General features: G+C 38.3%; 1 protein-coding gene across 4 annotated transcripts in view; it reads left to right on the plus strand.

Annotated features, from left to right (window-relative positions):
• Positions 1-26530, plus strand: part of pam (peptidylglycine alpha-amidating monooxygenase) — a 189749-nt gene that overhangs the window by 73130 nt on the left and 90089 nt on the right. For all 4 annotated transcript variants that reach the window (XM_063068606.1, XM_063068608.1, XM_063068609.1 and 1 more), the window contains exons 5-9: positions 10256-10343; positions 18001-18092; positions 21591-21674; positions 22534-22582; positions 24540-24607. In XM_063068606.1, coding sequence (XP_062924676.1) covers positions 10256-10343; positions 18001-18092; positions 21591-21674; positions 22534-22582; positions 24540-24607 — 381 coding nt within the window. The remainder of the gene's footprint in view (positions 1-10255; positions 10344-18000; positions 18093-21590; positions 21675-22533; positions 22583-24539; positions 24608-26530) is intronic.

Here is a 26530-nt window from a genome sequence, read left to right on the forward strand (position 1 = left end):
ACCTCTGATGCTGCTGGTGTGGAGTTTCACATTCTCCCTGTGACTGTTTAGGTTTCCTAGGGTAGTCTAGTTATCTTCCACGTCCCAAAGATATACTGCTGGTATATTGATTACAGCTGGTGTAAGCAGTAAATGTTCGGAGCATCAGGCTGGAGTTGATTGAGATAGAATAAAATGCCGGGAAATAAGTAGGGGAATGGGGTTGATGACAATTAAGATGTCTAATAACAGAAGGCATGCATTTAAGGTGAGGGGGGTAGTTCCAAAGCAGATATGAGGGTAAGCTTTTTACAGAGTGGTGGATGCCTGGAATGTACTGCCTGGACTGGTAGTAGAGGCAGGTTCATCAGAGACGTCTAAGAGGTGTTCAGATAGACACGTGAATGTGAGGTCATTGTGTAGGCAGAAGGGATTAGTTTAGTTTGGCATCTGATTACTAATTTAATTGGCTTGTCATAACATTGTCGGCAAAGGGCCTGTTCCTACTCTGTACTGTTCAATGTTCTTGAACAGGCAGGGACTTGATAGACAAATAGGTGCTTCCGTTGTATGTGATTCCATGAATAATTCAATATCTACCAAGCTTTGCCCACAATGAAGCCGAGAAAGGGTGCATTACTTTCCATACTTCTCAGCAAAAGCAGTCATTGATGAGTAAATTCGCCATCTCCATACATTGACAAAATCAAGGTGATGAATCATTCATCCCACCATCAAGGCTGTTGTGTTGGGCTACTTCACTGCCCAAGTTACATTTTCCTTGTGTCTGATAACAGACTTCTGAAGCTTGCTCTCTGAGTTCTGTGACATGAGACTTCCAGGATGATGTTCTCAAAGATTCCTTAAAAACATGTAATACTCTTTGACTCATGGAAAATAGTGGCCCAGAACTACTCAGATGGAGGAAAAATATTGAGAACTAGAATTATCTGAGAACTGACTGAAAGCAGCAGAAGAAGCAGAGAACCAGCCAACCAACCCAGAATGGAAACCATTTGTTCTCAATCGTGATGGGCTACCGACAAAGAAAAAAGGGCAAAGGTGATGTGAACTTTTACCTGCCTTAGTTCATTCAAACAATGAGCAAGCTACTCATCAGATTTAATCTTTAGCCTGTTATTGTCATTTCTACAACACATCCTCCATGTACCTTTGCATTGGACAGGTAGGAGACATGAAGTAATCTTTGAGGACACTTCCAGTTGGATTGCTATTTTGTCATTAAGATCTATTGGGCAATGGTTGTATCTGATAGAGCCTCAGTTTCTTTCTGCTGCTTTTAAACTAATTAGATATATTTCTCAATTTTGCATCTACTCTATCTAAAAAGGTCTGGGTATGTCAGCTACAAGCATTTAAATCAGGCATTAACTAATGTAAGTAAACAGACTGGTTTGATAAACATCCAATAGTTCTAACTAGTATGGCACTGAATGCAAATTATTTAAGAAAAACGCAAGCGTCCAATTTGTATTGTATTGATTTCCTGTCTGAGTCTAGATGTATTGAACAGACCATTTATTCACCTGACAGTCGAGGCAGTAAATTCTTCACCATCTACAACTGGGAAAGACTACAATATACTGTAAAATATTTGCTATCCTTTTGATTAATTTGTTTATTCAAGCCACTGATAGATTGCAGGCTAGCAACGGCGCATACAGTTCTGGAAACCGTATAAACATCCCTATGAATTATACTAATGTGATCAGAAAACAAGCACTGTTATTTGTTTCTGCAGTTCTGCATTTTTCAGTAATAATTTGAATTTGCAAACTCTTAATGTAAAAGCTAGCATATATTTGGGTTAGCAATCTTATTCCAAGCAATAAACAAATTGCATTGCCAGTGCAGCTATTGTTTTCAAGCCCAGTATTAAGTAGTTGATGTGCTTGAAATGCATGCAATCTTCTGAAATGTCTGTGTAAAGCTATCTTATGTTACTGAACGTTTGTAGTGATAGCAGAAGTTCTTCACTGGTGTACACCAGATAATTTTGCTGAGCAGAAAATAAGCGAATGAATTATTTGAACTGCCTATATCTCCTATCCCTGATTTATTCACTCAACTCCCCAGTGAATAAATGTTGGTTTTCACAGATAGATCCATGCCTGATGACCAACATATTCATTTGTTACAAAGGGAACATGATTTTTTTTCCCCTAAGAATCATCCTTCCATTGTAAGTCATGCAAAGGATTTTGAATTTATGTTTTGAAATTCTTTCATACTTTGACAATTAGCACTTTATAGAGTGTTACGATAATGGCACACGTTTATTAACTGCAGGTTACCCTTCAAGTTGTACACTATCTTACCGAGAAGTATATCCTGTCCCTTTGCCATCCTGTAACTCTCTCCTCATCGGTATTCTGAGGGTCTCTTCACCACAGCAGACATCCCTCCCTGCAAAAACTCGTTTCAGGGAGGTAGCACCATCAATTTGTGGAAGACTCCCGGAACTTCCGGGAGAGGTGGGATGTCTGCAATAGAGTAGCTCCTTAGCAGCTAGCCAGCTACTTTAAATAATGTTAGCTATGCTAATAAACAAATGACACCTGATAAACTCACCTCAACACGTCTTTTACAGTCTTAACCCACCACGGGCTATAGAAAAGTCACTGTTGCAAACAGTGCAGTGAGCAACACTGTCATTATTTTTGATCCCTATTAGGCAGGGGTACACTTTAGTGTAGTCTGGGGTGACGTATGTTTTATATTTTCTTTTTTTGGAACACTCTGCCATGGCGCGCGCTCGCTCTCTCTCACGCTCTCTCTCTCTCTCTCTCTCTCTTGCTCTCTCTCTCTCATGCTCTCTCTTGCTCTCTCTTGCTCTCTCAAAAAAATTGATTTCTGGGATATTGTATATAATTTGCGGGCATCAGGGAGCCACTATTAATATGTGTGAGACTCCCGGAACTTCCGGGAGAGGTGGGATGTCTGCCACAGGTTGTTCAAGAAAGTGGGTTACCACCACCTCTTGTGAGCAGAGGGTGACACAATGGCCTACTGTAAGCTCCATCCTAACATCTGGCAATGCCTGTGTGGAACTTGCAAGTTCTCTCTGTGACTGTGCAGGCTTTCCCCAGGTGCTCCAATCAACTCCCATAGAAACCATAGAAAACCACAGAAAAACTACAGCACAGAAACAGGCCTTTTGCCCCTTCTTGGCTGTGCCGAACCATTTTCTGCCTAGTCCCACTGACCTGCACACGGACCATATCCCTCCATACACCTCCCATCCATGTATCTGTCCAATTTATTCTTAAATGTTAAAAAAGAACCCGCATTTAACACCTCGTCTGGCAGCTCATTCCACACTCCCACCACTCTCTGTGTGAAGAAGCCCCCCCCAATGTTTTTCCCCCTCACCCTTAACCCATGTCCTCTGGTTTTTTTCTCCCCTTGCCTCAGTGGAAAAAGCCTGCTTGCATTCACTCTATCTATACCCATTATAATTTTATATACCTCTATCAAATCTCCCCTCAGTCTTCTACGCTCCAGGGAATAAAGACCTAACCTATTCAACCTTTCTCTGTAACTGAGTTTTTCAAGTCCCGGCAACGTCCTTATAAATCTTCTTTGCACTCTTTCAACCTTATTTATATCCTTCCTGTAATTTGGCGACCAAAACTGAACACAATACTCCAGATTCGGCCTCACCAATGCCTTATACAACCTCATCATAACATTCCAGCTCTTATACTCAATACTTTGATTAATAAAGACCAATGTACAAAAAGCTCTCCTTATGACCCTATCTACCTGTGATGCCACTTTTAGGGAATTTTGTATCTTTATTCCCAGATCCCTCTTTTCTACTGCACTCCTCAGTGCCTTACCATTTACCCTGTATGTTCTACCTTGGTTTGTCCTTCCGAAGTGCAATACCTCACACTTGTCTGTATTAAACTCCATCTGCCATTTTTCAACCCATTTTTCCAGCTGATCCAAATCCCTCTGCAAGCTTTGAAAACTTTCCTCACTGTTCACTACACCTCCAATCTTTGTATCATCAGCAAATTTGCTGATCCAATTTACCACATTATCATCCAGATCATTGATATAGATGACAAATAATAATGGACCCAGCACTGATCCCTGTGGCACACCACTAGTTACAGGCCTCCACTCTGAGAAGCAATCCTCTACTACCACTTTTTGGCTTCTTCCATTGAGCCAATGTCTAATCCAATTTACCACCTCTCCATGTATACCTAGCAACTGAATTTTCCTAACTAACCTCCCAGCGGGACCTTGTCAAAGGCCTTACTAAAGTCCATATAGACAACATCCACTGCCTTCTCTTCATCCACTTTCCTGGTAACCTCCTCGAAAAACTCCAATAGATTGGTCAAACATGACCTACCACGCACAAAGCCATGTTGACTCTCCCTACTAAGTCCCTGTCTATCCAAATGCTTATAGATTCTGTCTCTTAGTACTCCCTCCAATAACTTAGCCACTACTGACGTCAAACTTACCGGCCTATAATTTCCCGGATTACTTTTCGATCCTTTTTTAAACAACGGAACAACATGAACCATTCTCCAATCCTACGACACCTCAGCCTTAGATACCAGCATTTTAAGTATATCTGCCAGGGCCCCTACAATTTTAACACTAGTCTCCTTCAAGGTCCGAGGGAATACCCGGTCAGGTCCTGGGGATTTATCCACTTTAATTTGCCTCAAGATAGCAAGCACCTCCTCCTTTTCAATCTGTACAGTTTCCATGATCTCACTACTTGTTTCCCTTAATTCCATAGACTTCATGCCAGTTTCCTTAGTAAATACAGATGCAAAAAACCCATTTAAGATCTCCCCCATTTCTTTTGGTTCCGCACATAGCCGACCACTCTGATCTTCAAGAGGACCAATTTTATCCCTTACAATCCTTTTACTCTTAATATACCTATAAAAATTCTTTGGATTATCCTTCACTTTGACTGTCAAGGCAACCTCATGTCTTCTTTTAGCCCTCCTGATTTCCTTTTTAAATATTTTCTTGCACTTTTTATACTCCACAAGCACCTTATTTACTCCCTGTTTCCTATACATGTCATACAACTCTCTTCTTCTTTAGCAGAGTTGCAATATCCCTTGAGAACCAAGGCTCCTTATTCCTATTCAGTTTGCCTTTAATCCTGACAGGAACATACAAGCTCTGCACTGTGAAAATTTCTCCTTTGAAGGCTTCCCACTTACTGATCACATCCTTGCCAGGGAACAACCTGTCCCAATCCACGCTTTTTAGATCCTTTCTCATTTCTTCAAATTTGGCCTTCTTCCAGTTTAGAACCTCAACCCTAGGACCAGATCTATCTTTATCCATGATCAAGTTGAAACTAATGGTGTTATGGTCAGTGGAACCAAAGTGCTCCCCTACACACACTTCCATCACTTTTCCTAACTCGTTTCCTAACAGGAGATTTAATATCGCATCCCCTCCAGTTGGTACCTCTATATATTTATTTAGAAAACTTTCCTGAACACATTTTACAAACTCTAACCCATCTAGTCCCCTAACAGTATGGGAGTCCCAATCAATATGGGGAAAATTAAAATCCCCTACCACCACAACTTTATGTTTCCTGCAGGAGGATCGGGGAGTTGATAGGCATGTGAAAAGCATTGGGTTACACAGAAATCAGTGAGAGAATAGAATTGTGCTGAGAGTCGCTGGAGACTTGATGAATTAACAGGCCTTAATGACATAAGCAAATATGAAAAAAACATGAATTAGACATAAATAATAAATGATAGCCTTGCCAAGAATGCTAAGAACCATTAAATAAATAAAACATGAGCAGAAATAACAAAAAACCTCTGATATAATTCCATATTAAAATGTTGCATAAAGGGGAAGGAATACCACTTTGAAGATGTCAGAGTATTGGAGTTCTGTTAGTTCTGTCACTTACAGATTCAGAGCCAACACTTAGGAACCAGTTAATAATCATGGTGATTTTTAAAAAAAACACCCTTTAAGGAGACGATAATACATGAAAAACTGCCTACAATGCATAGCTCATTGTTTCAGAGAATTACAATGGAGACTCAATGACGACTAGCTTTCATTTTACATGTATCACCTTTTAGAATATTCACGCGGGTGTTTTTGAAAAGTGAACTCTGTGAGTGTGTGTGTGTGTGTCTCTCTCTGTCTGTCTCTTGGGAAGTGCTGGGCTTGAACTACGGAAAAGATTCTACTACAAAAGTAATTTGGTTGCTGAAAAACTTTTGAAGAGTGTGCCTTCAGCTTAACTGGAGATTAGAAATTTGAACTTAAATAAAAATAGCTTTCTAATGCAGATCATAAACACGAGATTCTGGAGATGCTGGATTCCAGAGTTCCACACACGAAGTGCTGGAGGAACTCGGCAGGTCAGGCAGCATCTATGGAGAGGAATAAAGAGTTGACATTTCAGGCTGCTGATCTGCTGATTTCCTCCAGCACTGTGTGTGTGTGTGTGTGTGTGTGTGTGTGTGTGTGTGTGTGTGTGTGTGTGTGTGTGTTACTCTAATGCAGATTATTTACATGGTACAATGAATCATAAATGTAATGGATCCGATTAGATGAAAAGTCAGAGGAATGGAAATTGTATTTAAGTTGCATTCTGATAGTATTATTGTTGTCACCTTTCTGTGCTTTGTGGCACATTGGGCAGGAACCTTGCCGTTTCTTTAGCAATTGTCTGTTTTTTATGAGACCCATTTGCTAGCTGAATGCTCAACTCAGTATGGAGCCATCCGGATTCGAACCTGGGACCATTCGCCTAGAAGTCTGGTGCCAATGCCACTATGCCACTGGCCGGCTTTTCTGATGGTACACCAACCAGCTAATTAATTTTTGAACTGTAATTGCTTTTGCTATGCAGGAAGCACAGCATTAGTGAACTACAGTGTAATAATTGTCATCTGTTTTAGAATTGATAAATAGTTATAAAGTATTATAGAAACACAGAAAACCTACAGCACAATACAGGCCCTTTGGCTCACAATGCTGTGCCGAACATGTACTTTAGAAATTACCTAGGGTTGCCTATAGCCCTCAATTTTTCTAAGCTCCATGTACCTATCCAGGAGTCTCTCAAAAGACCCTATTGTATCGGCCTCCACCACCGTTGCTGGCAGCCCATTCTACGCACTCACCACTCTCTGCATAAAAAAAAACTTACCTCTGACAGCTCCTCTGTACCTGTTTCCAAACACCTTAAAGCTGTGCCCTCTCGTGTTAGCCATTTCAGCCCTGGGAAAAAGCCTCTGACTATCCACACGATCAATACCTCCCATCATCTTATACACCTATGGAATTATGGAATGTATAATCTATTACACAAAACAGAACTTCATAGTTTATTTTTGAGTTGGAGAATTGAAATCATAGGCTACCATTTTCATGTCTCAGTTTGTTGATCTATTGATGCATCTGCCAGGATTATGTGCTGAGTTCTATGGGAGAAAGATCTGAACTGCAGTCTTCAAGATAGAAGGCAATGCAACCATTGCTAATATCATACTTCCTTAAGTAGATCAGTGGGTCACACAAAAGATACTTGATATTCATTGTCATTAAGATTCACTGGTACAGAATGCTGATGTGGATGATGTAAAGACCCCAGGAGTTTTAGTGAGATTCAACAGAAATAACTTCCATGAAGTAAGAATTGAAAATGTATTCTTTTCTGAACAACTAGATAGTTTTTAAACATTTGGATAAAAGCAATAGCCTACTAGGTTTGCAGAATGTAGACTACTTGGAGCCATTGGTTAATCAATAAAATACCTCAAAAACAAAAAGTGCTGGAAATAGTTGATGTTTTTGGTTTATTTTTAACAAGAAAATAACATTTTTATTCTCTTCATTAGGGCATACTTCTAGAAAACATGCAAAACATCTGGTTAGATTTATGAAGTTAACCAACTGCATATTTTGAAGCTTAGGAATTCCAGAATAGGACAGCAGTTTTCTCTGTGTATTTTGGAGGCAGCTAGCTTTATTGTAGTATTTACAGAGCAAATGTCTTGTACTGCTTTGGTATACAGCAAGTTAATGCAAAAACACAATGAGCTACCTGACTGAAACAGTTATACTGTCTTTGCCAAGCTACTTCAAAGCATCAGATAGGAAATTCAGTTTATGACGATCCTGTCCAAGGGACCTGGGCTGAAGTGAGAATGGATTGGTTAACTGAGCTTTTTTCAGATCAATGTTATCATTCATCTCAAAATATGAAAGTTTTGACTCAGGATAAGATCTTGATAAGAAACTTGCCTGGCACATCTAAATTTGTCAGGTGAATTTATTTAAATTTCAGTCTTGGTGGGCAGAATAAGATGGCTGGTTGCAACAAAACAACACACACAAAATGCTGGAGGAACAAAGCAGGCCTGGAAGCATCTATGGAAAAGAGTATAGTTAATGTTTTGGGCTGAGACCCTTTGTCATGTCTGGAGAAGGGTCTCAGCCAAAAACGTTGACTATAATTTTGTGTGTTTTGTGTGTGTTGATGGATTTCCAGCATCTGCAGATTTTCTTTTGTTTGGGCTTGCAACAAAAATCATTTTATTTGAAATACATTTTAACAAGCAATTTTAAGGCGTATTTCAAAGTTTACTAATTAGGCATGTTAGAGCACTTTCTGGACTTGGGGTGTATAGCAAAACATTAACTTAAGCCACCAATCTTCAGATCTGAATATGGACTGTAGATTAAATTTAAAATGCAGCTCTGGACAATGTGTTCCTAAGACTATGAACCACAGTTAACTGGAAGACCAGACAATACTGATTTAAAATTTATTTGCGTGTCTGTAGTGTGGGTGCAAAGAAGGAAGTGTGAAAGTTATATGTAATTCAAAGGAAAGCATTGTAGATATATTGTAAATATAGAATTGTCCTTTTATCTTTAGCATATATAATGTCATGTAAGGTTGGGTTGAGCAGGCCTCTTCCTTCGAAAGGGTCTCAATATGATGCCTACTCTGCCTCATCTTGATGAATAAAGAGACTATTTTATATCTACTGGCTATTTCTCTCCGGTGACTTTGTTCACATGACAACAAAGCAAAAAGATTTTGTTTATGCCACAATCTTCAGAATTCTGCTGAGGGAAATATTTTTTGCTCATTGAGCTGCTAGCCATGAAGATTTACTTCTTGTTTGAATGGTTGGCATTGCTCATGAGATTGGATTGGCTCTGATCATCTTTGCTGCTCTGTATTCAGTGTTTTAAATGACATGAATCTAACTTGCAGTTTCAGGCAAAGTGTGTAAACAATTCAGAGCATATACAGTACTTCCAGGAAAAACAAGAAAAAATTGCGAATTCTTGTGTGTCTCACGAGATGTGTTCTTGGTTACGTTTCAGATTTCTGTCTTTTGGATATAGGCTGACATTGCATTCATAAAATGATGGAATGCTATACTTTTGGAAGAGATATTAAACTTCTTATATTTTGTGGTATTGGCTTGGTGACTGAGCCAACATTTGTCCTTAAAACTATTAGTAGAATAGATGGTTGCTATTTGTGGGACGTGGCTGTTCCGTTACTTATCTACATCATGACAGTGACTATGCTTTCTTAATACTCCTTACTTTGCTGAACGTTTCAAATGTACTGAGTAAGAAAGAAGAAATACAAAGAAACTTCTCTTTATTCGTTCTATAATGTTCAGTTGAAAATAATAGCATATGCATAAATGTTGCAGACTCTTTTTTTGTTATGGATTGTTACTTATGGAACAAGTTGAAGGAGACGGATTAAGTTTTCTGCTGAGTTTAAGACAATAAGGTCAGCAAATGAATAAATAAGCCACTGATTAAGACCCTTGACGCATTTGGCAAAAGTTCGAAGTAAATTTATTATCAAAGTACTGTACAGATATGTCACCATATACAATCCTGAGATTCATTTTTTGCGGGCATACTCAATCTATAATAAAATAATGACTATACAGAATTAATGAAAGACGAAAAAGGAAAATTGTAAAACTGTGCATGAAGATTGGTTGCATGTTTTATTTACTTTCACTATTTTTACTCGAATAATTCAAGTGCTTTCTGAACACAAGAGTCCAGTTGGAAGGTACTGTGCTTAACACTGCTAGAATGTATAATGTGACAAAGACTATGCAACATTAAAATTACTTTAATTTCGTTTGCAGTTGGAAGGTACTGTGCTTAACACTGCTAGAATGTATAATGTGACAAAGACTATGCAACATTAAAATTACTTTAATTTCGTTTGCAGTTGACTTTCAACCTCATGCAAACATGGACATTGCCCATCACATGTTACTGTTTGGATGCAGCTTGCCAGCCACTAATGAGGAGTTCTGGTAAAAATTCTAATTTGTATTTTCTATATATTTTTTTAAAAAGATAGTGAATTTGCTTGACAATTGATGAATCATTGCCTTAACTCAGTATATAGTTATCATCCAGGACGACTTTAGTCCCATACTAATTAAATTGGGTCTCTTATTGTTTGATATTGTACATGCATTCTCTGATCATCACAACACAAATATGGCCTAATAAAATAAGATCTATGGGAGAGTTTTAAAAATGCAAACAGCAGGAATTCTGCAGATGCTGGAAAGTCAAGCAACACACATCAAAGTTGCTGGTGAACGCAGCAGGTCAGGCAGCATCTCTACGAAGAGGTACAGTTTACGTTTCGGGCCGAGACCCTTCATCAGGACTAACTGAAGGAAGAGCTAGTAAGAGATTTGAAAGTGGGAGGGGGAGGGGGAGATCCAAAATGATAGGAGAAGACAGGAGGGGGAGGGATGGAGCCAAGAGCTGGACAGGTGATTGGCAAAGGGGATATGGAAGGATCATGGGACAGGAGGCCCAGGGAGAAAGACAAGGTGGGGGGGAACCCAGAGGATGGGCAAGGGGTATAGTCAGAGGGACAGAGGGAGAAAAAGGAGAGTGAGAGAAAGAATGTGTGTATATAAATAACAGATGGGGTACAAGGGGGAGGTGGGGCATTAGCGGAAGTTAGAGAAGTCAATGTTCATGCCATCAGGTTGGAGGCTACCCAGACGGAATATAAGGTGTTGTTCCTCCAACCCGAGTGTGGCTTCATCTTTACAGTAGAGGAGGCCGTGGATGGACATGTCAGAATGGGAATGGGATGTGGAATTAAAATGTGTGGCCACTGGAAGATCCTGCTTTCTCTGGCGGACAGAGCGTCGACTGTACCTCTTCCTAGAGATGCTGCCTGCAACTTTGATGTGTGTTGCTTCTATGGGAGAGTATTGCATCTATTAAATCAGACCATACTATAAACTCTGAAATGAAATGCAGTAGTTTTAGAAACTTCAACTGAGAATCCGTAGGTTAATTTGTCAGCTGATTATTTTGTGTCTGGAAGTTGTTCAGTTACAGATAGAGCTACATGTTTAATTACAGATTGGTTTTGATATTATTGCAGTGGCTATTTAAAATTCATCTTGGAAAAAAATCCCTCACAATATTGTTTGTTAGAAAATCATTCTATATTCTGACAATGTTTAATTATATTATAGGGAGGTACAATAAACATTGACGGTTATTTCCCTGCTAGCAATCACATTATGTTATAGAGAATTTTTAAAAAAAAACTTTTTTTTCTCAATGTAATATTATATGCATAGTCTTGTTTTTTTACTGTTTGCAGTAACTCAAATCTTTTCTCATAGAGCTCATCTTTTCCAGTTTACAGTCTCTCAGATATTCTGTGTAAGATGGATACTTTATTGATCCCAAAGGAAATTACAGTGTCACAGTAGCATTACAAGTGCACAGATATACAAATATGAGAAGAGAAGTAAGAAAGAACAAGTTACCTTAAAAGTTTTACAAGTCAAAGATTCCGAGGTCACTTCACCGGCTATAGGTTGATTTATTATAAAGCCTTATGGCTGAGGGTAGGAAAGATCTCATAGCGTTCTTTGGAGCAGCGCAGTCGTCTTAGTCTATTACTAAAAGTTCTCCTTTGTTCAGCCAAGGTGTCATGCAGAAGTGAGAAACATTGTCCAGAATTGCCAGGATTTTCCATGGCATCTACCACAGCCTCCAGTGTGTCCAGTTTGACTCCTGTAACAGAGCCAACTTTTCTAATCAGTTTTTTGAGCCTTTTGACATCACTCGTATTGCTGCCATTGCCCCAGCACACCACCACATAGAAGATTGCACGGGTGACAACAGACTGTGAAAGAGTGAAGGAGAGGCCTGCATTCTCCAAAGGACCTCAGTCTCCTCAGGAAGTAGGAGTGACTCTGGCCCTTCTTGTACGCGGCTTCTGTGTTGGTGCTCCACTCAAGTCTGTTGTCTAGGTGCAGCCCCAGGTATTTGTAGGTCCTCGCCATATCCACGCTCTCACCATCAATAGTAACAGGGAGTAGTGCAGGCTTGGTCTTCCTAAAGTCCATCACCATCTCCTTTGTCTTACTGATTGTGAGCTGCAGATGATTCCAGTTTGCACCGTGCGACAGTGTCCTCCACCAGGGCAATCCAAAGACAGTCACAATTGTTTCCAGGCAAGTCCGAACTGTGTGAGTTTTCAAGGAGCTTCCATGAAATTAGCAGCTTTATTGCTGAAGGCAATGTTAGCAAAAGCATCTAAGTTCATAAAAAAAAAGTCTTGAAAATATACGACTAGTTTAATTTTGGTCTCATCAAAGATGCCAATGTATATAGTCATAGTACTTGATTCAGCACCAAGAAAAAGCAAAATAGTAATAATTAACAGCTCAGTTATAATTGCTGATATAGTCAATTATAGTTGATTTGTTTTTCAGTGCAATGAAGCCCATTACTTTTCCTATAATTATTGAGGGCAACAATTATGTGGAAATTGTGGTGGTACACGAACGTGCCATTGCATAAGTAGTAAGAGTACACAGAATTCCAGTAGTAGTTGGAGAGAAGCATGTTTAATATTTCAAATGGCAAACATTAGTATTTTTAAAAAGATGTATGCACAATGACAGTCTCTTTTTTTCCCCTAGTCGGGTCATTAGTGAGTTACTCCTAAATCTTTGTTGCATTTTTCCAGCATAATGCACTGTGATGTAACTGTGCATTTGATTGGAAGAATAGATTTTGTGGAGGTGTTTCAATATTTGTATTGGAAAACCTTGCTTCAAATTATAATTAATACTTTATTTTGTTGCAGCATCAGTAAGTAGTGTCGGATGAATATAAGAAGCAGGTCCAGTTTAAGCATGAGCAGTAGTAGAATGTCGTATGAATGTAGATAATAATTGAACCTGAACTTATCTCTTCTTCAGAGCAAGGAAGAACTTACTACTACAGGCAATTGACAACAATTTCTTTGCCATTGGCTTAATTTGTATTGGTGCCACACAATTAATGAAGAGAGCTCGGAGTGAAGTGTCAAGTCAAGTTTATTGACATTTAGCTGAGTGAGTGAGGCCTATATCAGTCAGGTTGACCATGGATGTTGCATCCCAGCTATCTAGATACACAATCCTGAGCAGTACAGTATGGAGAGCAAGCTGTTGCCCATGTAGCAATCTCCCCCTCTCCATGCATCTTATGAACCCAAAGGAACGACAGTGACCAATACAATTTGACATCAGCAGCATTGCATGAGTTGCCAGTCAGTGTTGAGCTCAATGTAGCATTGCCTTAGGGACTCCAGCTCCGCATTTTTGCCTCAGGCTTTACTCCTGAAACCTTCCCCATGAGTGGGTATAGCCGCAAGGCAGTGGAAGTTTGAGATCAGAGTTTTCCTTCTATATGAGCTGCCAACCACACTTGATGAGCCCCATCTGCCCAAAGCAACTGGTTTTAAGGTGCCAGTTACCCGCTTTTGCCCCTTCTCCGAGCTAGGGAGTAAAGCACAGTAGTACACATAACACACAATAACTTAGGAAAGTAAGAATTAAATCTGCAAATGAATTGCGCACAGATAAAGTGCATAATTAAATATTGTAGAATACAGTACAAATTATCTGGTGACACTTCAAATGCGATGCTGCAGGGAGTTCAGAGCCTTCTGGCCTGAGAGAAGAAGCTGTTTCTCATCCTGACCGTTCTTATCTTTATGCATTGGAGTCTCTGGCCTGATGGTAGAATGTCAGAGAGGATGCTGGATGGATGGGTCCTTCATTAAAGATTGCCCAGCATAAATATGAATCAATATTTGGAACAGCATACCTTTGAACCTTTCAATTAATGTTTTTGATATGAATTCTTTGGCTATATAAAACCATAACAGCTCACGTGCATACCCACACCCACACCCACCCCCACCCACACCACCCACCACTACACTGTACTAGTTACCTCATTATTCAGATGTAATTAGTTATGCTATCTTTTCAATAAACATTCACATATGGTATACTATTATATGCAAAGAAAGCACCACAACATCTTTAAAAAAACCTCTGTGTGTTTTGAGCTGGACCGATGAATGTTAATGAAGGTATCAATAAGAATACAAGATTTACAAAGAGAACACTTCAGCAAACAAAATTCAGTTTTTAGTCTGTGCAACTGTTTAACCTTATGCCCTTACATATCCTTCATTTTTCCAATACGAGGTTAGGGTGGGACAGGGTTGTGTTGGTGCTGGCACTATAAGAAGACACTGGAAGAAGTACAGTACCACACACAACTAAAAGTAATGTGCCGACTTGGGAAAGGCAAGAAAGTTTATTTGTATAGCACTTTTCAAACAGAAGGCAGTTCAAAGTACTTTACATAAAACAAGATATAAAAACCATACATCAGATTTCAGACAATATAAAGAGAATAAAATCACACAAAAAATAAAGAAATGAAAGTTACAGTGCAGGAGATTCTAATTAAATGCTACAGTGAAAAGAAAAGTTTTAAGCCCTGATTTAAAAGAGCTTAAAGTTAAGGCAGACTTCTGATCCTCTGGAAGGTTATTCCAGCTATGTGGAACATGGTTACTAAAAGCTGTTTCACCATGTTTAGTTTTCACCCTGGGGACTGTAAGCAGACCTGCCCCAGATAACCTGAGAGTTTGGGAAGGCTCATAATACAGCAAGAAAATTCAGGTTGTATTTTGATGTATTTTGGCTCTAGACCATTAGGTACTTTATAAACCAGCAGTAATATTTTAAAGTCAATCCTCTGATGCCAGTGGAGGGATCTGAGAATTGTAGGAACTTCTTCCCGAGCTATCCTAGCACCTTTTGAACACTAGAAAAATTGCCCAGCTGCACACTGAGGTCCAGATAAATCCCTGTCACTCTACTCTTCCAGCAAAACGTCGGAAATGTCTTCTCACTAATGTTATCAAGTGGCATTTATCAGTTATCTCTTCACAGAGAGTCAGCTTTGATTTCTATTCGGCCCACTTGGTCTTGTCCCACATGGACAAATCACCTGAACATCAGAATTGAGGTCAGAGTGACTATCATTAACAACTCAACTCTTCACATCAGAAGCATTAAGATTAATGTTGATCGGGGTGGTAAACCAAATACAGAAATATTTAACACTCCAGAGCTGACAAGGTACAGATTTGGTGGGAACAAAAATGTGAGGTTCCCACTCCCACTTTACCTGTGGGTGTGGATTATGCTCACGTGCACACAGTAACAATTCATTAGCTGATCAGCAAGCCTAACTGCAGTTGTAGGGAAGATCCTGGAAAATATTGTGGAGAGAGGATGATTGATCACCTGGAAAGGCAGGAACTCATCAGAGATGATCAATATGGCTTTGTCAAGGGTAGATCTTGTTTGACTCATTTGACTGAATTCTTTGAAGAGATAACAAAGATGAGGGCAGGGCTGTAAATGTGGTTTACATGTACCTTGGTGTGGCCTTTGACAAGGTTCCACATGCAAAACTGTTTCAAAAGATAAGTTTCCATGGGACTCTGGGCAAGTTGGCAAACTGGATCCAGAATTAGCTTGGTGATGAGAGATGGTTGTTTTTGCAGTTGGATGCCTGTAACTATTGGTATCCCACAAGCAACAGTGCTGGGATCATTGCTATTTGTAATACATATGTGAGTGAGTTGAATGTGGATACGGATGTCATGATTTCTAGGATTGGTGGATTTATTGATAGCCTAAAAGGTATCTGTAGCATGCAGAGAGATATCAATGTTTTGCTGAAATAAGCTAAAAATGGCAAATAACGCCTAATCCAGATAACTGTGAAGTGCTGTATTTTGGCAGTATCATACGCATGTGGGTAGAGCTACAGAAAATGTAATTCAGTACTGATGAGCAGATGTTATTGTGCATAAAATAACCAAATTGAGCACTTTGAATAAGCTTAAGATTCTTAATGAATTCAACAGGAAGGAAATGATTAAACAAAAATATATAAGACCATTTGTGTTGTCAGGATCTAAAACATCACATCCATTTAGCTATTTTGAATTCTATTTTATACTTAGGGATCTAAACCTGATTTGAGACAAACAGGTATTCTGTTTCAGTAGAATTGATTGAAGTATAATAAAAGATTATTATACAGTGGATTCCATTTAATTGGGCCATTGGTTAATTGGGACAGCTGCTTATTTGGGACAACTCTTAAAGAACAAAAGCTAATTGATAAAATAGCTGTGATTCCCTTCATTTATTTGTCACTTAATTGGGCCAGGAGACTGTTGCTGAACCATTTCTTCCTAGCGTCAGTCTTGGGCATTTGACATTACACCATGCTTACAGCAAACAGTTTTTAAATGGCGTTAATTGTGTGTATTTGCGTTCAAAAAGCAATGATTTTTGTTGGTGAAAATTAAGCAGTAAGACAATTCAGAATTGTTTTGCTCACTGCAATTTCAAGTATTCAGGCTTGCAGATGGCAGAGGTGGCCATGAGTGAAAATTTGAAATATTGTGGAAATTGGTAGCTCATGTTGGCTATCTGGAAGTTTGGTTGAAGTTAGGAACTAAGAGTTTGAAGGTATCAACAATCATCATAAGTGTTACAATGAAAATGAAGATTTAGAAGATGGAATCAGTGAAAACATTGTATAAAGGCAACCCATGATCTACATTAGGTCTGTGCATCACAGTCAATCAAAAGAACAGGGCCATGTACACTGGATGAAATCCTCTGTCGATAACTGCAGTTTTATAATACTGTATGGTATTAGTAATGTCTAATTTGTACTGTATTTCATTTAAATACATGTTACTCAGTTAAGCAGTACTTTGCTTTTTTAAAAATACCTTTTTAACTATTTCCATGAACCTTCAGTTGATTGGGACAGCCTCTTAATTGGGCCAAAATGTACTGGTCCCAATGTGTCCCAATTAACTGGAATCCAATCAAAGGCAAAGACCCTCTCGTTTGAAGAGGGTCATGCAGACAGACTGATTTTCAGTTCAGTGTCACAGATGAATGATAATACCTTTGATAACTGTTCATACTTTATTGCAGTGAAGGACTAATGTGGATTGTGTTCAAATCCTACAGAAATGCATGAAATTAATCTTCTGATTTAGGTGGAACACAGCTGCTCTGTAAATTAAAACAGATCTATGAGATGCCTGTCTAATCAATATAAAACTATGATTGCAACAGCTAGAAGAATACTGAATAATTGAGCAAGTGTCTTTAAAAAAAAAATCATGCTAAAATCTGTTGAAGCTATGCTCAGATTACAGTTTAAATACAATGCCAATATGGACAGGATCTTAGCCCTGCAGTCAACAGAGAAAGGTGTCAAAGACGGGTTATGTTCTTGAATAGTCTCTGATTCAATAAATGTGAGGCAGGTCAACAATAGAGTTGTTTTTGATAACTGTAGAAACAATTATATTGGAATTGCAGTTCATCAATTTAGATTGGTATTCTGGATATTACAAACATCCAATAATTGTTTAGAAATTGAGTCTTATTTTTGTGATTATCTTAAATTGTGTGAAGTAAATACATCGCCGAACGAGAAATTGCCATCTGAACAATTGCTTTGCAAGACTTTGCACATAATGGGAGCTTAACTATTAAAGCTACAATTAATTACTTGGTTTAACAGGGACTGTGGCAGCAGGCATGGAACTTGTTTACAAAGTGCTGAAATCATGTATGCGTGGGCTAGAAATGCTCCCCCCACACATTTACCTGAAGGTAAGTAACTTTAAATTTATTGTTTATTATACAGAATTAATGCCTTCAAGCATCATTTCTACCATGTCCTGTATGCCCTTTGTACATGGCTCATTTGGTTACAGATTACATAAGTATAGGGCTGACTTCAAGTACATTGCAACTTTTCTTGATACCCAACTCCAAGTCTCCAAGTTTCTTGTGACCTCTGTACTAGTTCCTTTCAGTTATACTGCTCATCTGATTTTTTTTTTTGTAGTTGGATGAATGCCACAAAGAAAAAAACTTATACCTAATGTATATTTTATAGAGACCTTCTTGCTCTCAGCTTTTCTAAATCAATTTCACAGCCAAATAAATATTGTAATATATATTGACAGTGAATAAATCAAATGGCAAAATTATACAGTATCACACTTCACGCTGACTGCATGAGTTTGAGCCTTAAAAAATGTTTTTAAATTGTTGATAGGATACCAGGAGGATTTTCTTGCTCATTAGCTGTTGAAATGGAATCTTTCACACCCACCTGAACAAGTAGATAGACATTGGTTCACTTCCATGCAAAAAAAAAGCGATAGCTTATTGCTGCATTGAAGTATCAGTGTGGGTTATGAACTCAATTTGTTAGAGTGCTGCTTTTACGATCAATACTCTGACAGGTGAGAGAAATACCAAGGAAACAAAGAACAGTGCAGTTGAACACTTTGATTAATGAATCCCTTGTATGGTAACTTTGCTGCTGAATCCAGTACTCTGCTGGATTACGAGTATTTAGGCTTTACACAATTTTCAAGAAGAAAATGTCATGTCATCTGGAGTTTATGGAGGGTGCTGGCTGCATTGCAAATTGGCACCTTTACAGAATCCACCGTAGTCCCGACGCCAAAATAAAGATATGAGATTCAAAATGGATAAAGGCTTTTGGGGAATAAAAGAACAAATAATAATTTGCCCTGATTACCCATCCTTGATGTTTTAAAAATTAAAGGAGGATGCAACACAGAGGGAGCCATATGAACAATCAAGTCTCAGCCTGCTCTTTGAAAGAGTTATCATTTATCCCTCCTTTGTTCTTTCCTCACAGACCTTTTTAAATCTTCTCTTTTTGAAGTGTGTATATAATTTCCTTTTGAAAGTTACCATTAAATTTGCTCTTACTATGCTTTCAGGTGTTCCAGATCATAACTTACATTGTTTTAAAAAAATCTTATTTTCTTGCTGGTTGCCCTCCCATTTATCATTAGTCTAAATCCTCTAGCTAGGAACCTTCCTTTCAATAGAGACGGTTTCTCTAAACTTAGGAAATCCCCTCATAATTTTAAACACCTCTGTTAAAAGTTTGAAACTTTTGTGTTGTAAAAAGAACAGTTGGTTTCAGTAGTCTCAGCATATAACTAAAACCCCTCATCCTTCATATCATCTATATAAATTTCTGTATTTTCTTCACGGGCACCCTTGGGGATATGTTTTAATAATTTCCTTTGTTTACAGGATTATCATTATCTTTTAAGTAAATATATTAAATTGTTAAAATTGTTTTTATTTGATGTTATAATACGAGATTGCTCTTGAAAAAGTAATTTTCTGCACAAGTGTGAATGTCATTTTCTCTCTACAGAAATATCCTTTTCTACACAAGTTTTTCATAAGAATTTGCAGCTGTTAATCAAGGAATAAAGTGTCTTTCTGGATTCATACATTTCATGTAGTGTTTTTCTCTTAAAGATATGAAGGAAGTTATGAAGACAAATAAAATACTGTGAATGCTGGAGATACAAATTAAAAACAAAAAATGCTGGAAGTACTGAGTGGAAATAGAAGCAGAATGAACAATAAAGTTTTGCCAGAACAGTGCTGAAGATGTAAAAGGCCAAATCATTTAAAGCAGGGGTTCCCAAACTGGCTCCTTGCTTAATGGTATTGGTCCATGGCATAAAAAAAAGTTTGGGAAACTCTGATTTAAAGCATTGTCTAAATCTAAATTTCTGGCCAATGAGTAGATAACAGAATTAAAGGCAACCCAAAGAAATTGAGCTCCTTGACACTTTCAGGTCTTAACACAAGCATTTCTTACTCATGTAAGCAATGGATCTGAAAAGTTGTAAAAATTTTCTCGTTTCTTTTTTGCTGCCATTGATAGTCTTATAATCTATGAAGGTCTGACATAAAGTTACATTTCTCTTTATTAGTAATTAGGGTGGTTAGGAATATGTTGGTGAGTTGGGGGATTGAATTCAAGAGTCACAAGGTAATGTTGCATCTCTATAAAACTCTGGTTAGACTGCACTTGGAGCATTGAGTTCATTTCTGCTAGGAAGGTTGTGGAAGCTTGAGAGAGGGAGCGAAGGAGACCTACCGCGATGTTGTGTGGCTAGAGAGACAATATCTTATGAGGATAGGTTGAGTGTGCTAGGGCATTTATCTTTGGAGTGAAGATGGATGAGATGTGACTTGAAAGAGCTGTACAATATGATAAGAGGTTTGTCCATCATCATCAATGAAGACCTCAGCACCATTAATATTTTTTTACGAGGTTGAGCTGCTAGCTCGACACTCAACCCAGCTCGGATGGAGAGCATGCAAGGGAGCTAGCCGGATTCGAACTCGGGACCTCTCGCCCCGAAGTTCAGCGCCGATGCCAGTACGCCACCAGCTGGCTTTTATGATAATGTCGACACTAGCACTTGATTTGGATTTAAGTGAGGGAGAGTTGCGCAGCGTCAGCCTCACTTTCTCTTCCCAATTCCCATCTGGATCCAGCGGCAAGACAAGAGTCGAGACGGCTGGAGATGGGACTAGGCGCAGTGGATGACCAGGATGTCTTCTGTGTCTTGTTGTGCTCTACACATTCCACGACGCTTGCAGAAACCGCCGCCTTGGCCGTTGGACCTTCCATTGGTCTCATCCACTCAATCCGCTGAAGTCTGTCTTCAAATGCTGGGATAGACATCCCTATCTCACCGAGGGTTTGAGACCCGTCGGCTACCTTCACCTGGTTTAGCCGGCTTGTCGAAGCCGTTGCTCGGGGTGTGGCCGCTGTCTCATGCAAACAGCTACGAGGAGCCACAGGTGAGAGCTGAGTGCCAGGTGGGGACCAAAGGTGGACTAACCACCTTGAAAAGGACGCAACATGTTCCCCCACCAGAGATGCTGACACTCCATACACGCCTGATAGGAGGTATAGATAGACTGGACAGACAGAGACATTTTCCCAGAGCAGAAATGGCCACTACAAAGGGACATAACTTTAAGGTGTTTTGAGGAAAGTATTGGGAGGGATGTCAAGGGTAGATTTTTTTCAGAGTTAGTAGGTGCATGGAACATGCTGCCGGGGTGGTAGTAGAGACAGATACATTAGAAATATTTAAGAACTCTTGGATAGGTACATGTATGAAAGAGAAAAGGAGGGCTATGTGGGAACGAAGGGTTAGATTGATCTTGGAGTAGATTAAAGGGCTGAAGGGCCTGTACTGTGCTATACCGTTCTGATCAGACTTTCATATTTCTGTATTCTAGATGTTGGATTTAGAGTCGGTGGAAATACAGGTATTAACTACATAGTTCTTCAGGTTCATTATGGAGATGTGACTGCCTTTAGAGGTAAGAGATTCCAATGAATAGATTCATGTTTTGTCATTAGCACTTGCAAATCATTCCAACATTCATCTCCTTTCCTATGTGAAGAATGAATAGATATCCTCAATCTGTGTACCTGTGTTTCAAAGTTTCAATAGAAAGCAGGTAAATTATTATGAATAGTGTCTGGAACATTTGAAAAGAGAATGTACAATAGATAATCACTGACCGTACAATGAATATGCCATGTCCCTCTTGGTCATTCCAACAGCACATCAGCAAACGCAAATCATTGCTGATGCTTTAAATCTAAAATAGGAATATTGCTCTTGCTCATTAGATTAGTTTGCATTTGTTAACATTTCAGGTCGATAGCCTTTCATTGGAATTGATGGATTTTAAAATATCAGTACAATCAAACTCTGCTGATCTGTTAACTAAGTGTTTGGCATTACCAGTTTGCTATACTCCCATGCTTTCCTAAAATTTGCTGGTACCTTGATCCCCCTTTAAACTTGGCAGATTTCCTATACATCCATTACGTTAAAAAATGTGAATTGCAAATATGTTGGAGCATTATAACACCTGGTAATTCAGAAAAATTGGTTAGTCTAGAGCTTCCAAGGGAAATTGAGACTTTAGGGCAACTGGTTGTTTTGTATTAGTAGACTAAATATTGAAGTTTAATGTTGGGCACAATCAAAGTTGAAAAATGAAAAGCAATTTTTGTCATGTTCCTGGTGAACCGTATTCCTAACCACAAAGTAACTGAACCACCTCTTCAATCTGTTTCATATTTTACTTGTCATGTTTTAGCATTGTAACTCTATTTGAATACAATTTTAATTTGTTTAAGCTTTAAATACATACATTTTTATTTCAGATAACCACAAAGATTGCTCAGGTGTATCATTACAGATGACATTTCTTAAGTAAGTATCCAAATTTGAGCTCAATGCTTGGATAACTTTATTGTTCTCCTATTAGAAGAGTAACATTGAAATGCTGAATTGTTTAAAGAAAATCAATGTTCTAAGGCCAACTTATAAATTCAAACCCTGGAAATAAAACTCTCCCCTCAGTAACACATAATATTTTCTTTTTCTAATTCTAATTTACCCACTACTCCACATCAATATCCTCTCTGGACGCTGAATTTACTTCAGTATGCATCTTGATGACATCTAGCTTACCAAACGAAACTTCCTTCAGCTTCACTATTTGTTTGCAGACCGATACAAAGACTTAAATAAGTGGCATTCCTCCCAGCAGAACTATAGGAGAATTAAAATTATCGTTTTGTTGAATCTCCATACAAGCTGAATGTGAACGTGGCATTGCAGGGAATTATTAGATATACCTTGTCAGTGTATCTGTGCTTCAGAGCTCCATTTCAATTGAAAGCAGGTGAATTATTATGAACGGTGAATTTTGATTGAGGTGAATTATTATGAACGGTGAATTTTGAATAGTAGGTGAATTATTGTGAATAGAAACGAAAGAACTAAATGTGATAGAAACCAAGGTAAGGAAGTTAGGGAAAATGCAGATCCTCTAATGATCTTCTGAAGATTTCTCAGGTCATAAATGGTAATAAAAAATATCTGCAGACACTGAAAATCTGAAACAAAAACAGAAAATTCTAAAATCACTTAGCGGGGTAGCATAGCTCAAAGAATTAAATGAAGTTGGCATTCAGGTTAAAGGATCTTCATCAGAACTAAGAAAAAACAAGACAAATTAGTTTTAAGTTGTAGAGGGCTTCAATAGGTCAATTGGTATATTTAATGTCAGAGAAATGTATACAACGTATATTCTGAAATTCTTTTTCTTTGCAAACATCCACAAAAAACAGAGAAGAACCCCAAAGAAGGGATTAGAGGAGGGATGAATAGAATAAAGGGAGTATCTCTGATAGGGTGAGGCCAATTTTGGCATGGTGAAGTAATGTCAATGAGGCTATTTGGTTGATTGATTACTGAGAGAGAAAGTGAAGAAGTCGATGTCTATGCTGTGTAATGCAGGTCAGATCAGGAGGAAATGTCTAGCTGAACAGGTAGTTCCATGGAGAGAAAAAAATTGTGTTGCTATTATAGATATGACTGAAGAATATGAATAGAGCTTGGTGTGAGAAAACAAAATTTCATGTTGTTAGTAAATCCACTGACCCATCAGTGTTCATACCAGTGACTACAATACATTACTATTATGTAGACATATTGTTTTTCAGCTATAAGTTTTGATTAGGAAAAGCATAACACATTACAGGTAGAACATGCTTCGCTTTGTATTTCTCAGCATATAATCTTGAAAAAAGTCTATTCTTATATTTCCATTATGGTTCCATCACTTGAATTAGTGCTGATTTGGAATTAATTGTGATTAAAATATTGTTGCTTGAACCAGTAATGTCAGTTAATTGCAGGACAATAATTTCACAGATTGGATTATGTTATTGCAAAAGCTGACTTTTATGTTGATTTCATATTAAAATCTGCCCATTGCAGAGATTTCTATTAGCATGTAAAGTGTAACATTCATAATATATTTCATATTTTAGTTATGGTTTGTTAATTGTAGCAGCAATGTTGTTGATGCTGCCTTATATAATCTTGTAAGGTGCAATATAACTTTTTTATGCATGTTTGCTTTAAATAACAATCAAAGCTATTAAGATTATTGTTTTATTTTTATGGCTATTAATAAATTACTGTGTAAAAAGGTAGTTAGTGAGTGAATGAGTAAATTTGGTTTGTTTTTCTATTGCTTCTGTTGAATAATGAGAAGCTGTTGTGGGAAAAAACTGTATCCTAGAATATTATTTTTAAATAATGGTTGTGGGTGGAATATAATTGAACCTGTGAGCATTTACCAACCTTATTTCTGCAGACAGCCTTTAATTGCTGGCATTTATCTCCTCATGTCTGCTGATACTGTGATACCACCAAATGAGAAAGGTGAGCATTTACTGTGCATTGTTGTTATATGTTATAAAGTCAGAGTCAATGTAAAATTTATCAAAGTATATATATATATATATAAAACCATATACTACCTTGAGATTCATTTTCTTGCAGGCATTTAATTGAAAATAAAGAAATACAATAGAATTTACATAAAACTATACACAAGCAAAGCTTAACAAACAACCAATGTGCAAAAGAAGAAAAATTAAAAAAAAAATATATACTGAAAACATGAGTTGCAGGGTCCTTGAAAGTGAGTCAATAGGTTGTAGAAATTGTGAGTGTAATTATCCAGGCCAGTTCAGCAACCTGATAGTTGTAGGGTAATAACTGTTCCTGACCCAAGTGAAGTGGGACCCAAGACTTGTGTATTCCTCACCCCCCCCCACCCCCCATGGTAGGTATGAAAAGAGAGTATGGTTGATGATGGATATGGCTTTCCTGTGGCAGCGCTCCATGTAAATGTGCTCAGTGGTAGTGAGAGTTTTGCTGTGATGAACTGGTCTGAATTCACCAATTCCTGGTGCAATAAGCTGCTAACCTTGTGCAAGTTCAAAAGACATGGAAGAATACTATTTGATAATCGTTTTGTTGTACCATGCAACCAGTAATATAAATCATTCACTGATCCTCTGACTTTAGCACTTCTCTCTAGTCCATAGTCTGCTGTGATGCGATTGGCAAACTACCTCACCAGATAAAAATGGAAAAGTGACACCAATATAATATGAAAAGTCATACATAATGTGTAACTAAGTAGACAATACTGCCCTGATCTTGGTGCACTGATCCAACTCTTTCATCAGTTGTACTTGTGCTGAAGTCTTTTTTTTCTCTCCAGCAACTAAAATTTTAATCCTGCATGGTTAATTGAATGTGGGTGCACTTACAGACTGAGGCTTCCATCTCCATGCATAACAGATTCCTGATCAGTGAGTTGTACAGCAATACTGGGTATATTATCAATGAGAACCAGTCTGATGAAGCCGGGTGTGCATGCAGTAGACCAATGACATGCACTGACCTCAATACTGTACCAGCAATCAGATCAGAAGTTTGCAGTTGTGCCACATTCATGCAGTAGGTAATCAAATGGCAGGAGACAGGTCCAGGAACCCTGTTCTCAGCTGTGGCAGATCCCAGCACATGAATGTAAAAGATGCGGTGGTCTTTAGCCTGACTTTCCAAGTCAAAGACCCAATTTGACTTTGTACAAAAGACACTGTCACCACTGCAATCAATCATTGGGAAAATTGATATTTTCATAGTTTATCAAGAACCCGCTTGAAAAAAAAGTCACTCAAATTTTCATCTTTGAAATTCAAGACTTTAGGCTGTAGTCCAAACGTGTTGGATTTCATTACTAGTCACACCCCCAATTCAGCAGTTCTGATACTGTAGCAGAAGCAATGTCCACTCAGCTGGAAGTTTAGCTTTAAATTGCTCATTGTCAAATCCTGGCCAATCAGCAACGTTCTAGAGTGTGGCGGTGCTATCAGTACAACTTATTCTGCAATAACCTCGGCTTCATCAGGATCATTCAGTTCCACATCTCATTTACGGGGTTCAAACCTAGACAAAGGAGACCAGAATACCAGAAGTAAATTGTTACCTGTTCAGTATGGTATCAAGCAGTCTTGGTAAGATGGAAATATAAATTGAAATGAAAGAACTGGAGACATATCTCACAGGAAGGTATATGATTGTAGGTGATGGATTTCAATCATCTGAACTAAAGGAGTTGCTGTAGGAATTTTCAAGTCAATCTCTTAGGGTAATCGTCCTCCAATCTCTTAATTGGTGACTTTCCTCTAATGTAAGGTCACAGTTGTGTTTGCTGATGATTGCACAATGTTCCATTCTGTTTTAAATTCCCTTCATCTCTTTTGCTACAAGACCTGGAGAACATTTAGC

This window comes from Mobula hypostoma, chromosome 16 (genome assembly GCF_963921235.1).
Source record: "Mobula hypostoma chromosome 16, sMobHyp1.1, whole genome shotgun sequence".
Classification (NCBI taxonomy): Eukaryota; Metazoa; Chordata; class Chondrichthyes; order Myliobatiformes; family Myliobatidae; genus Mobula; species Mobula hypostoma.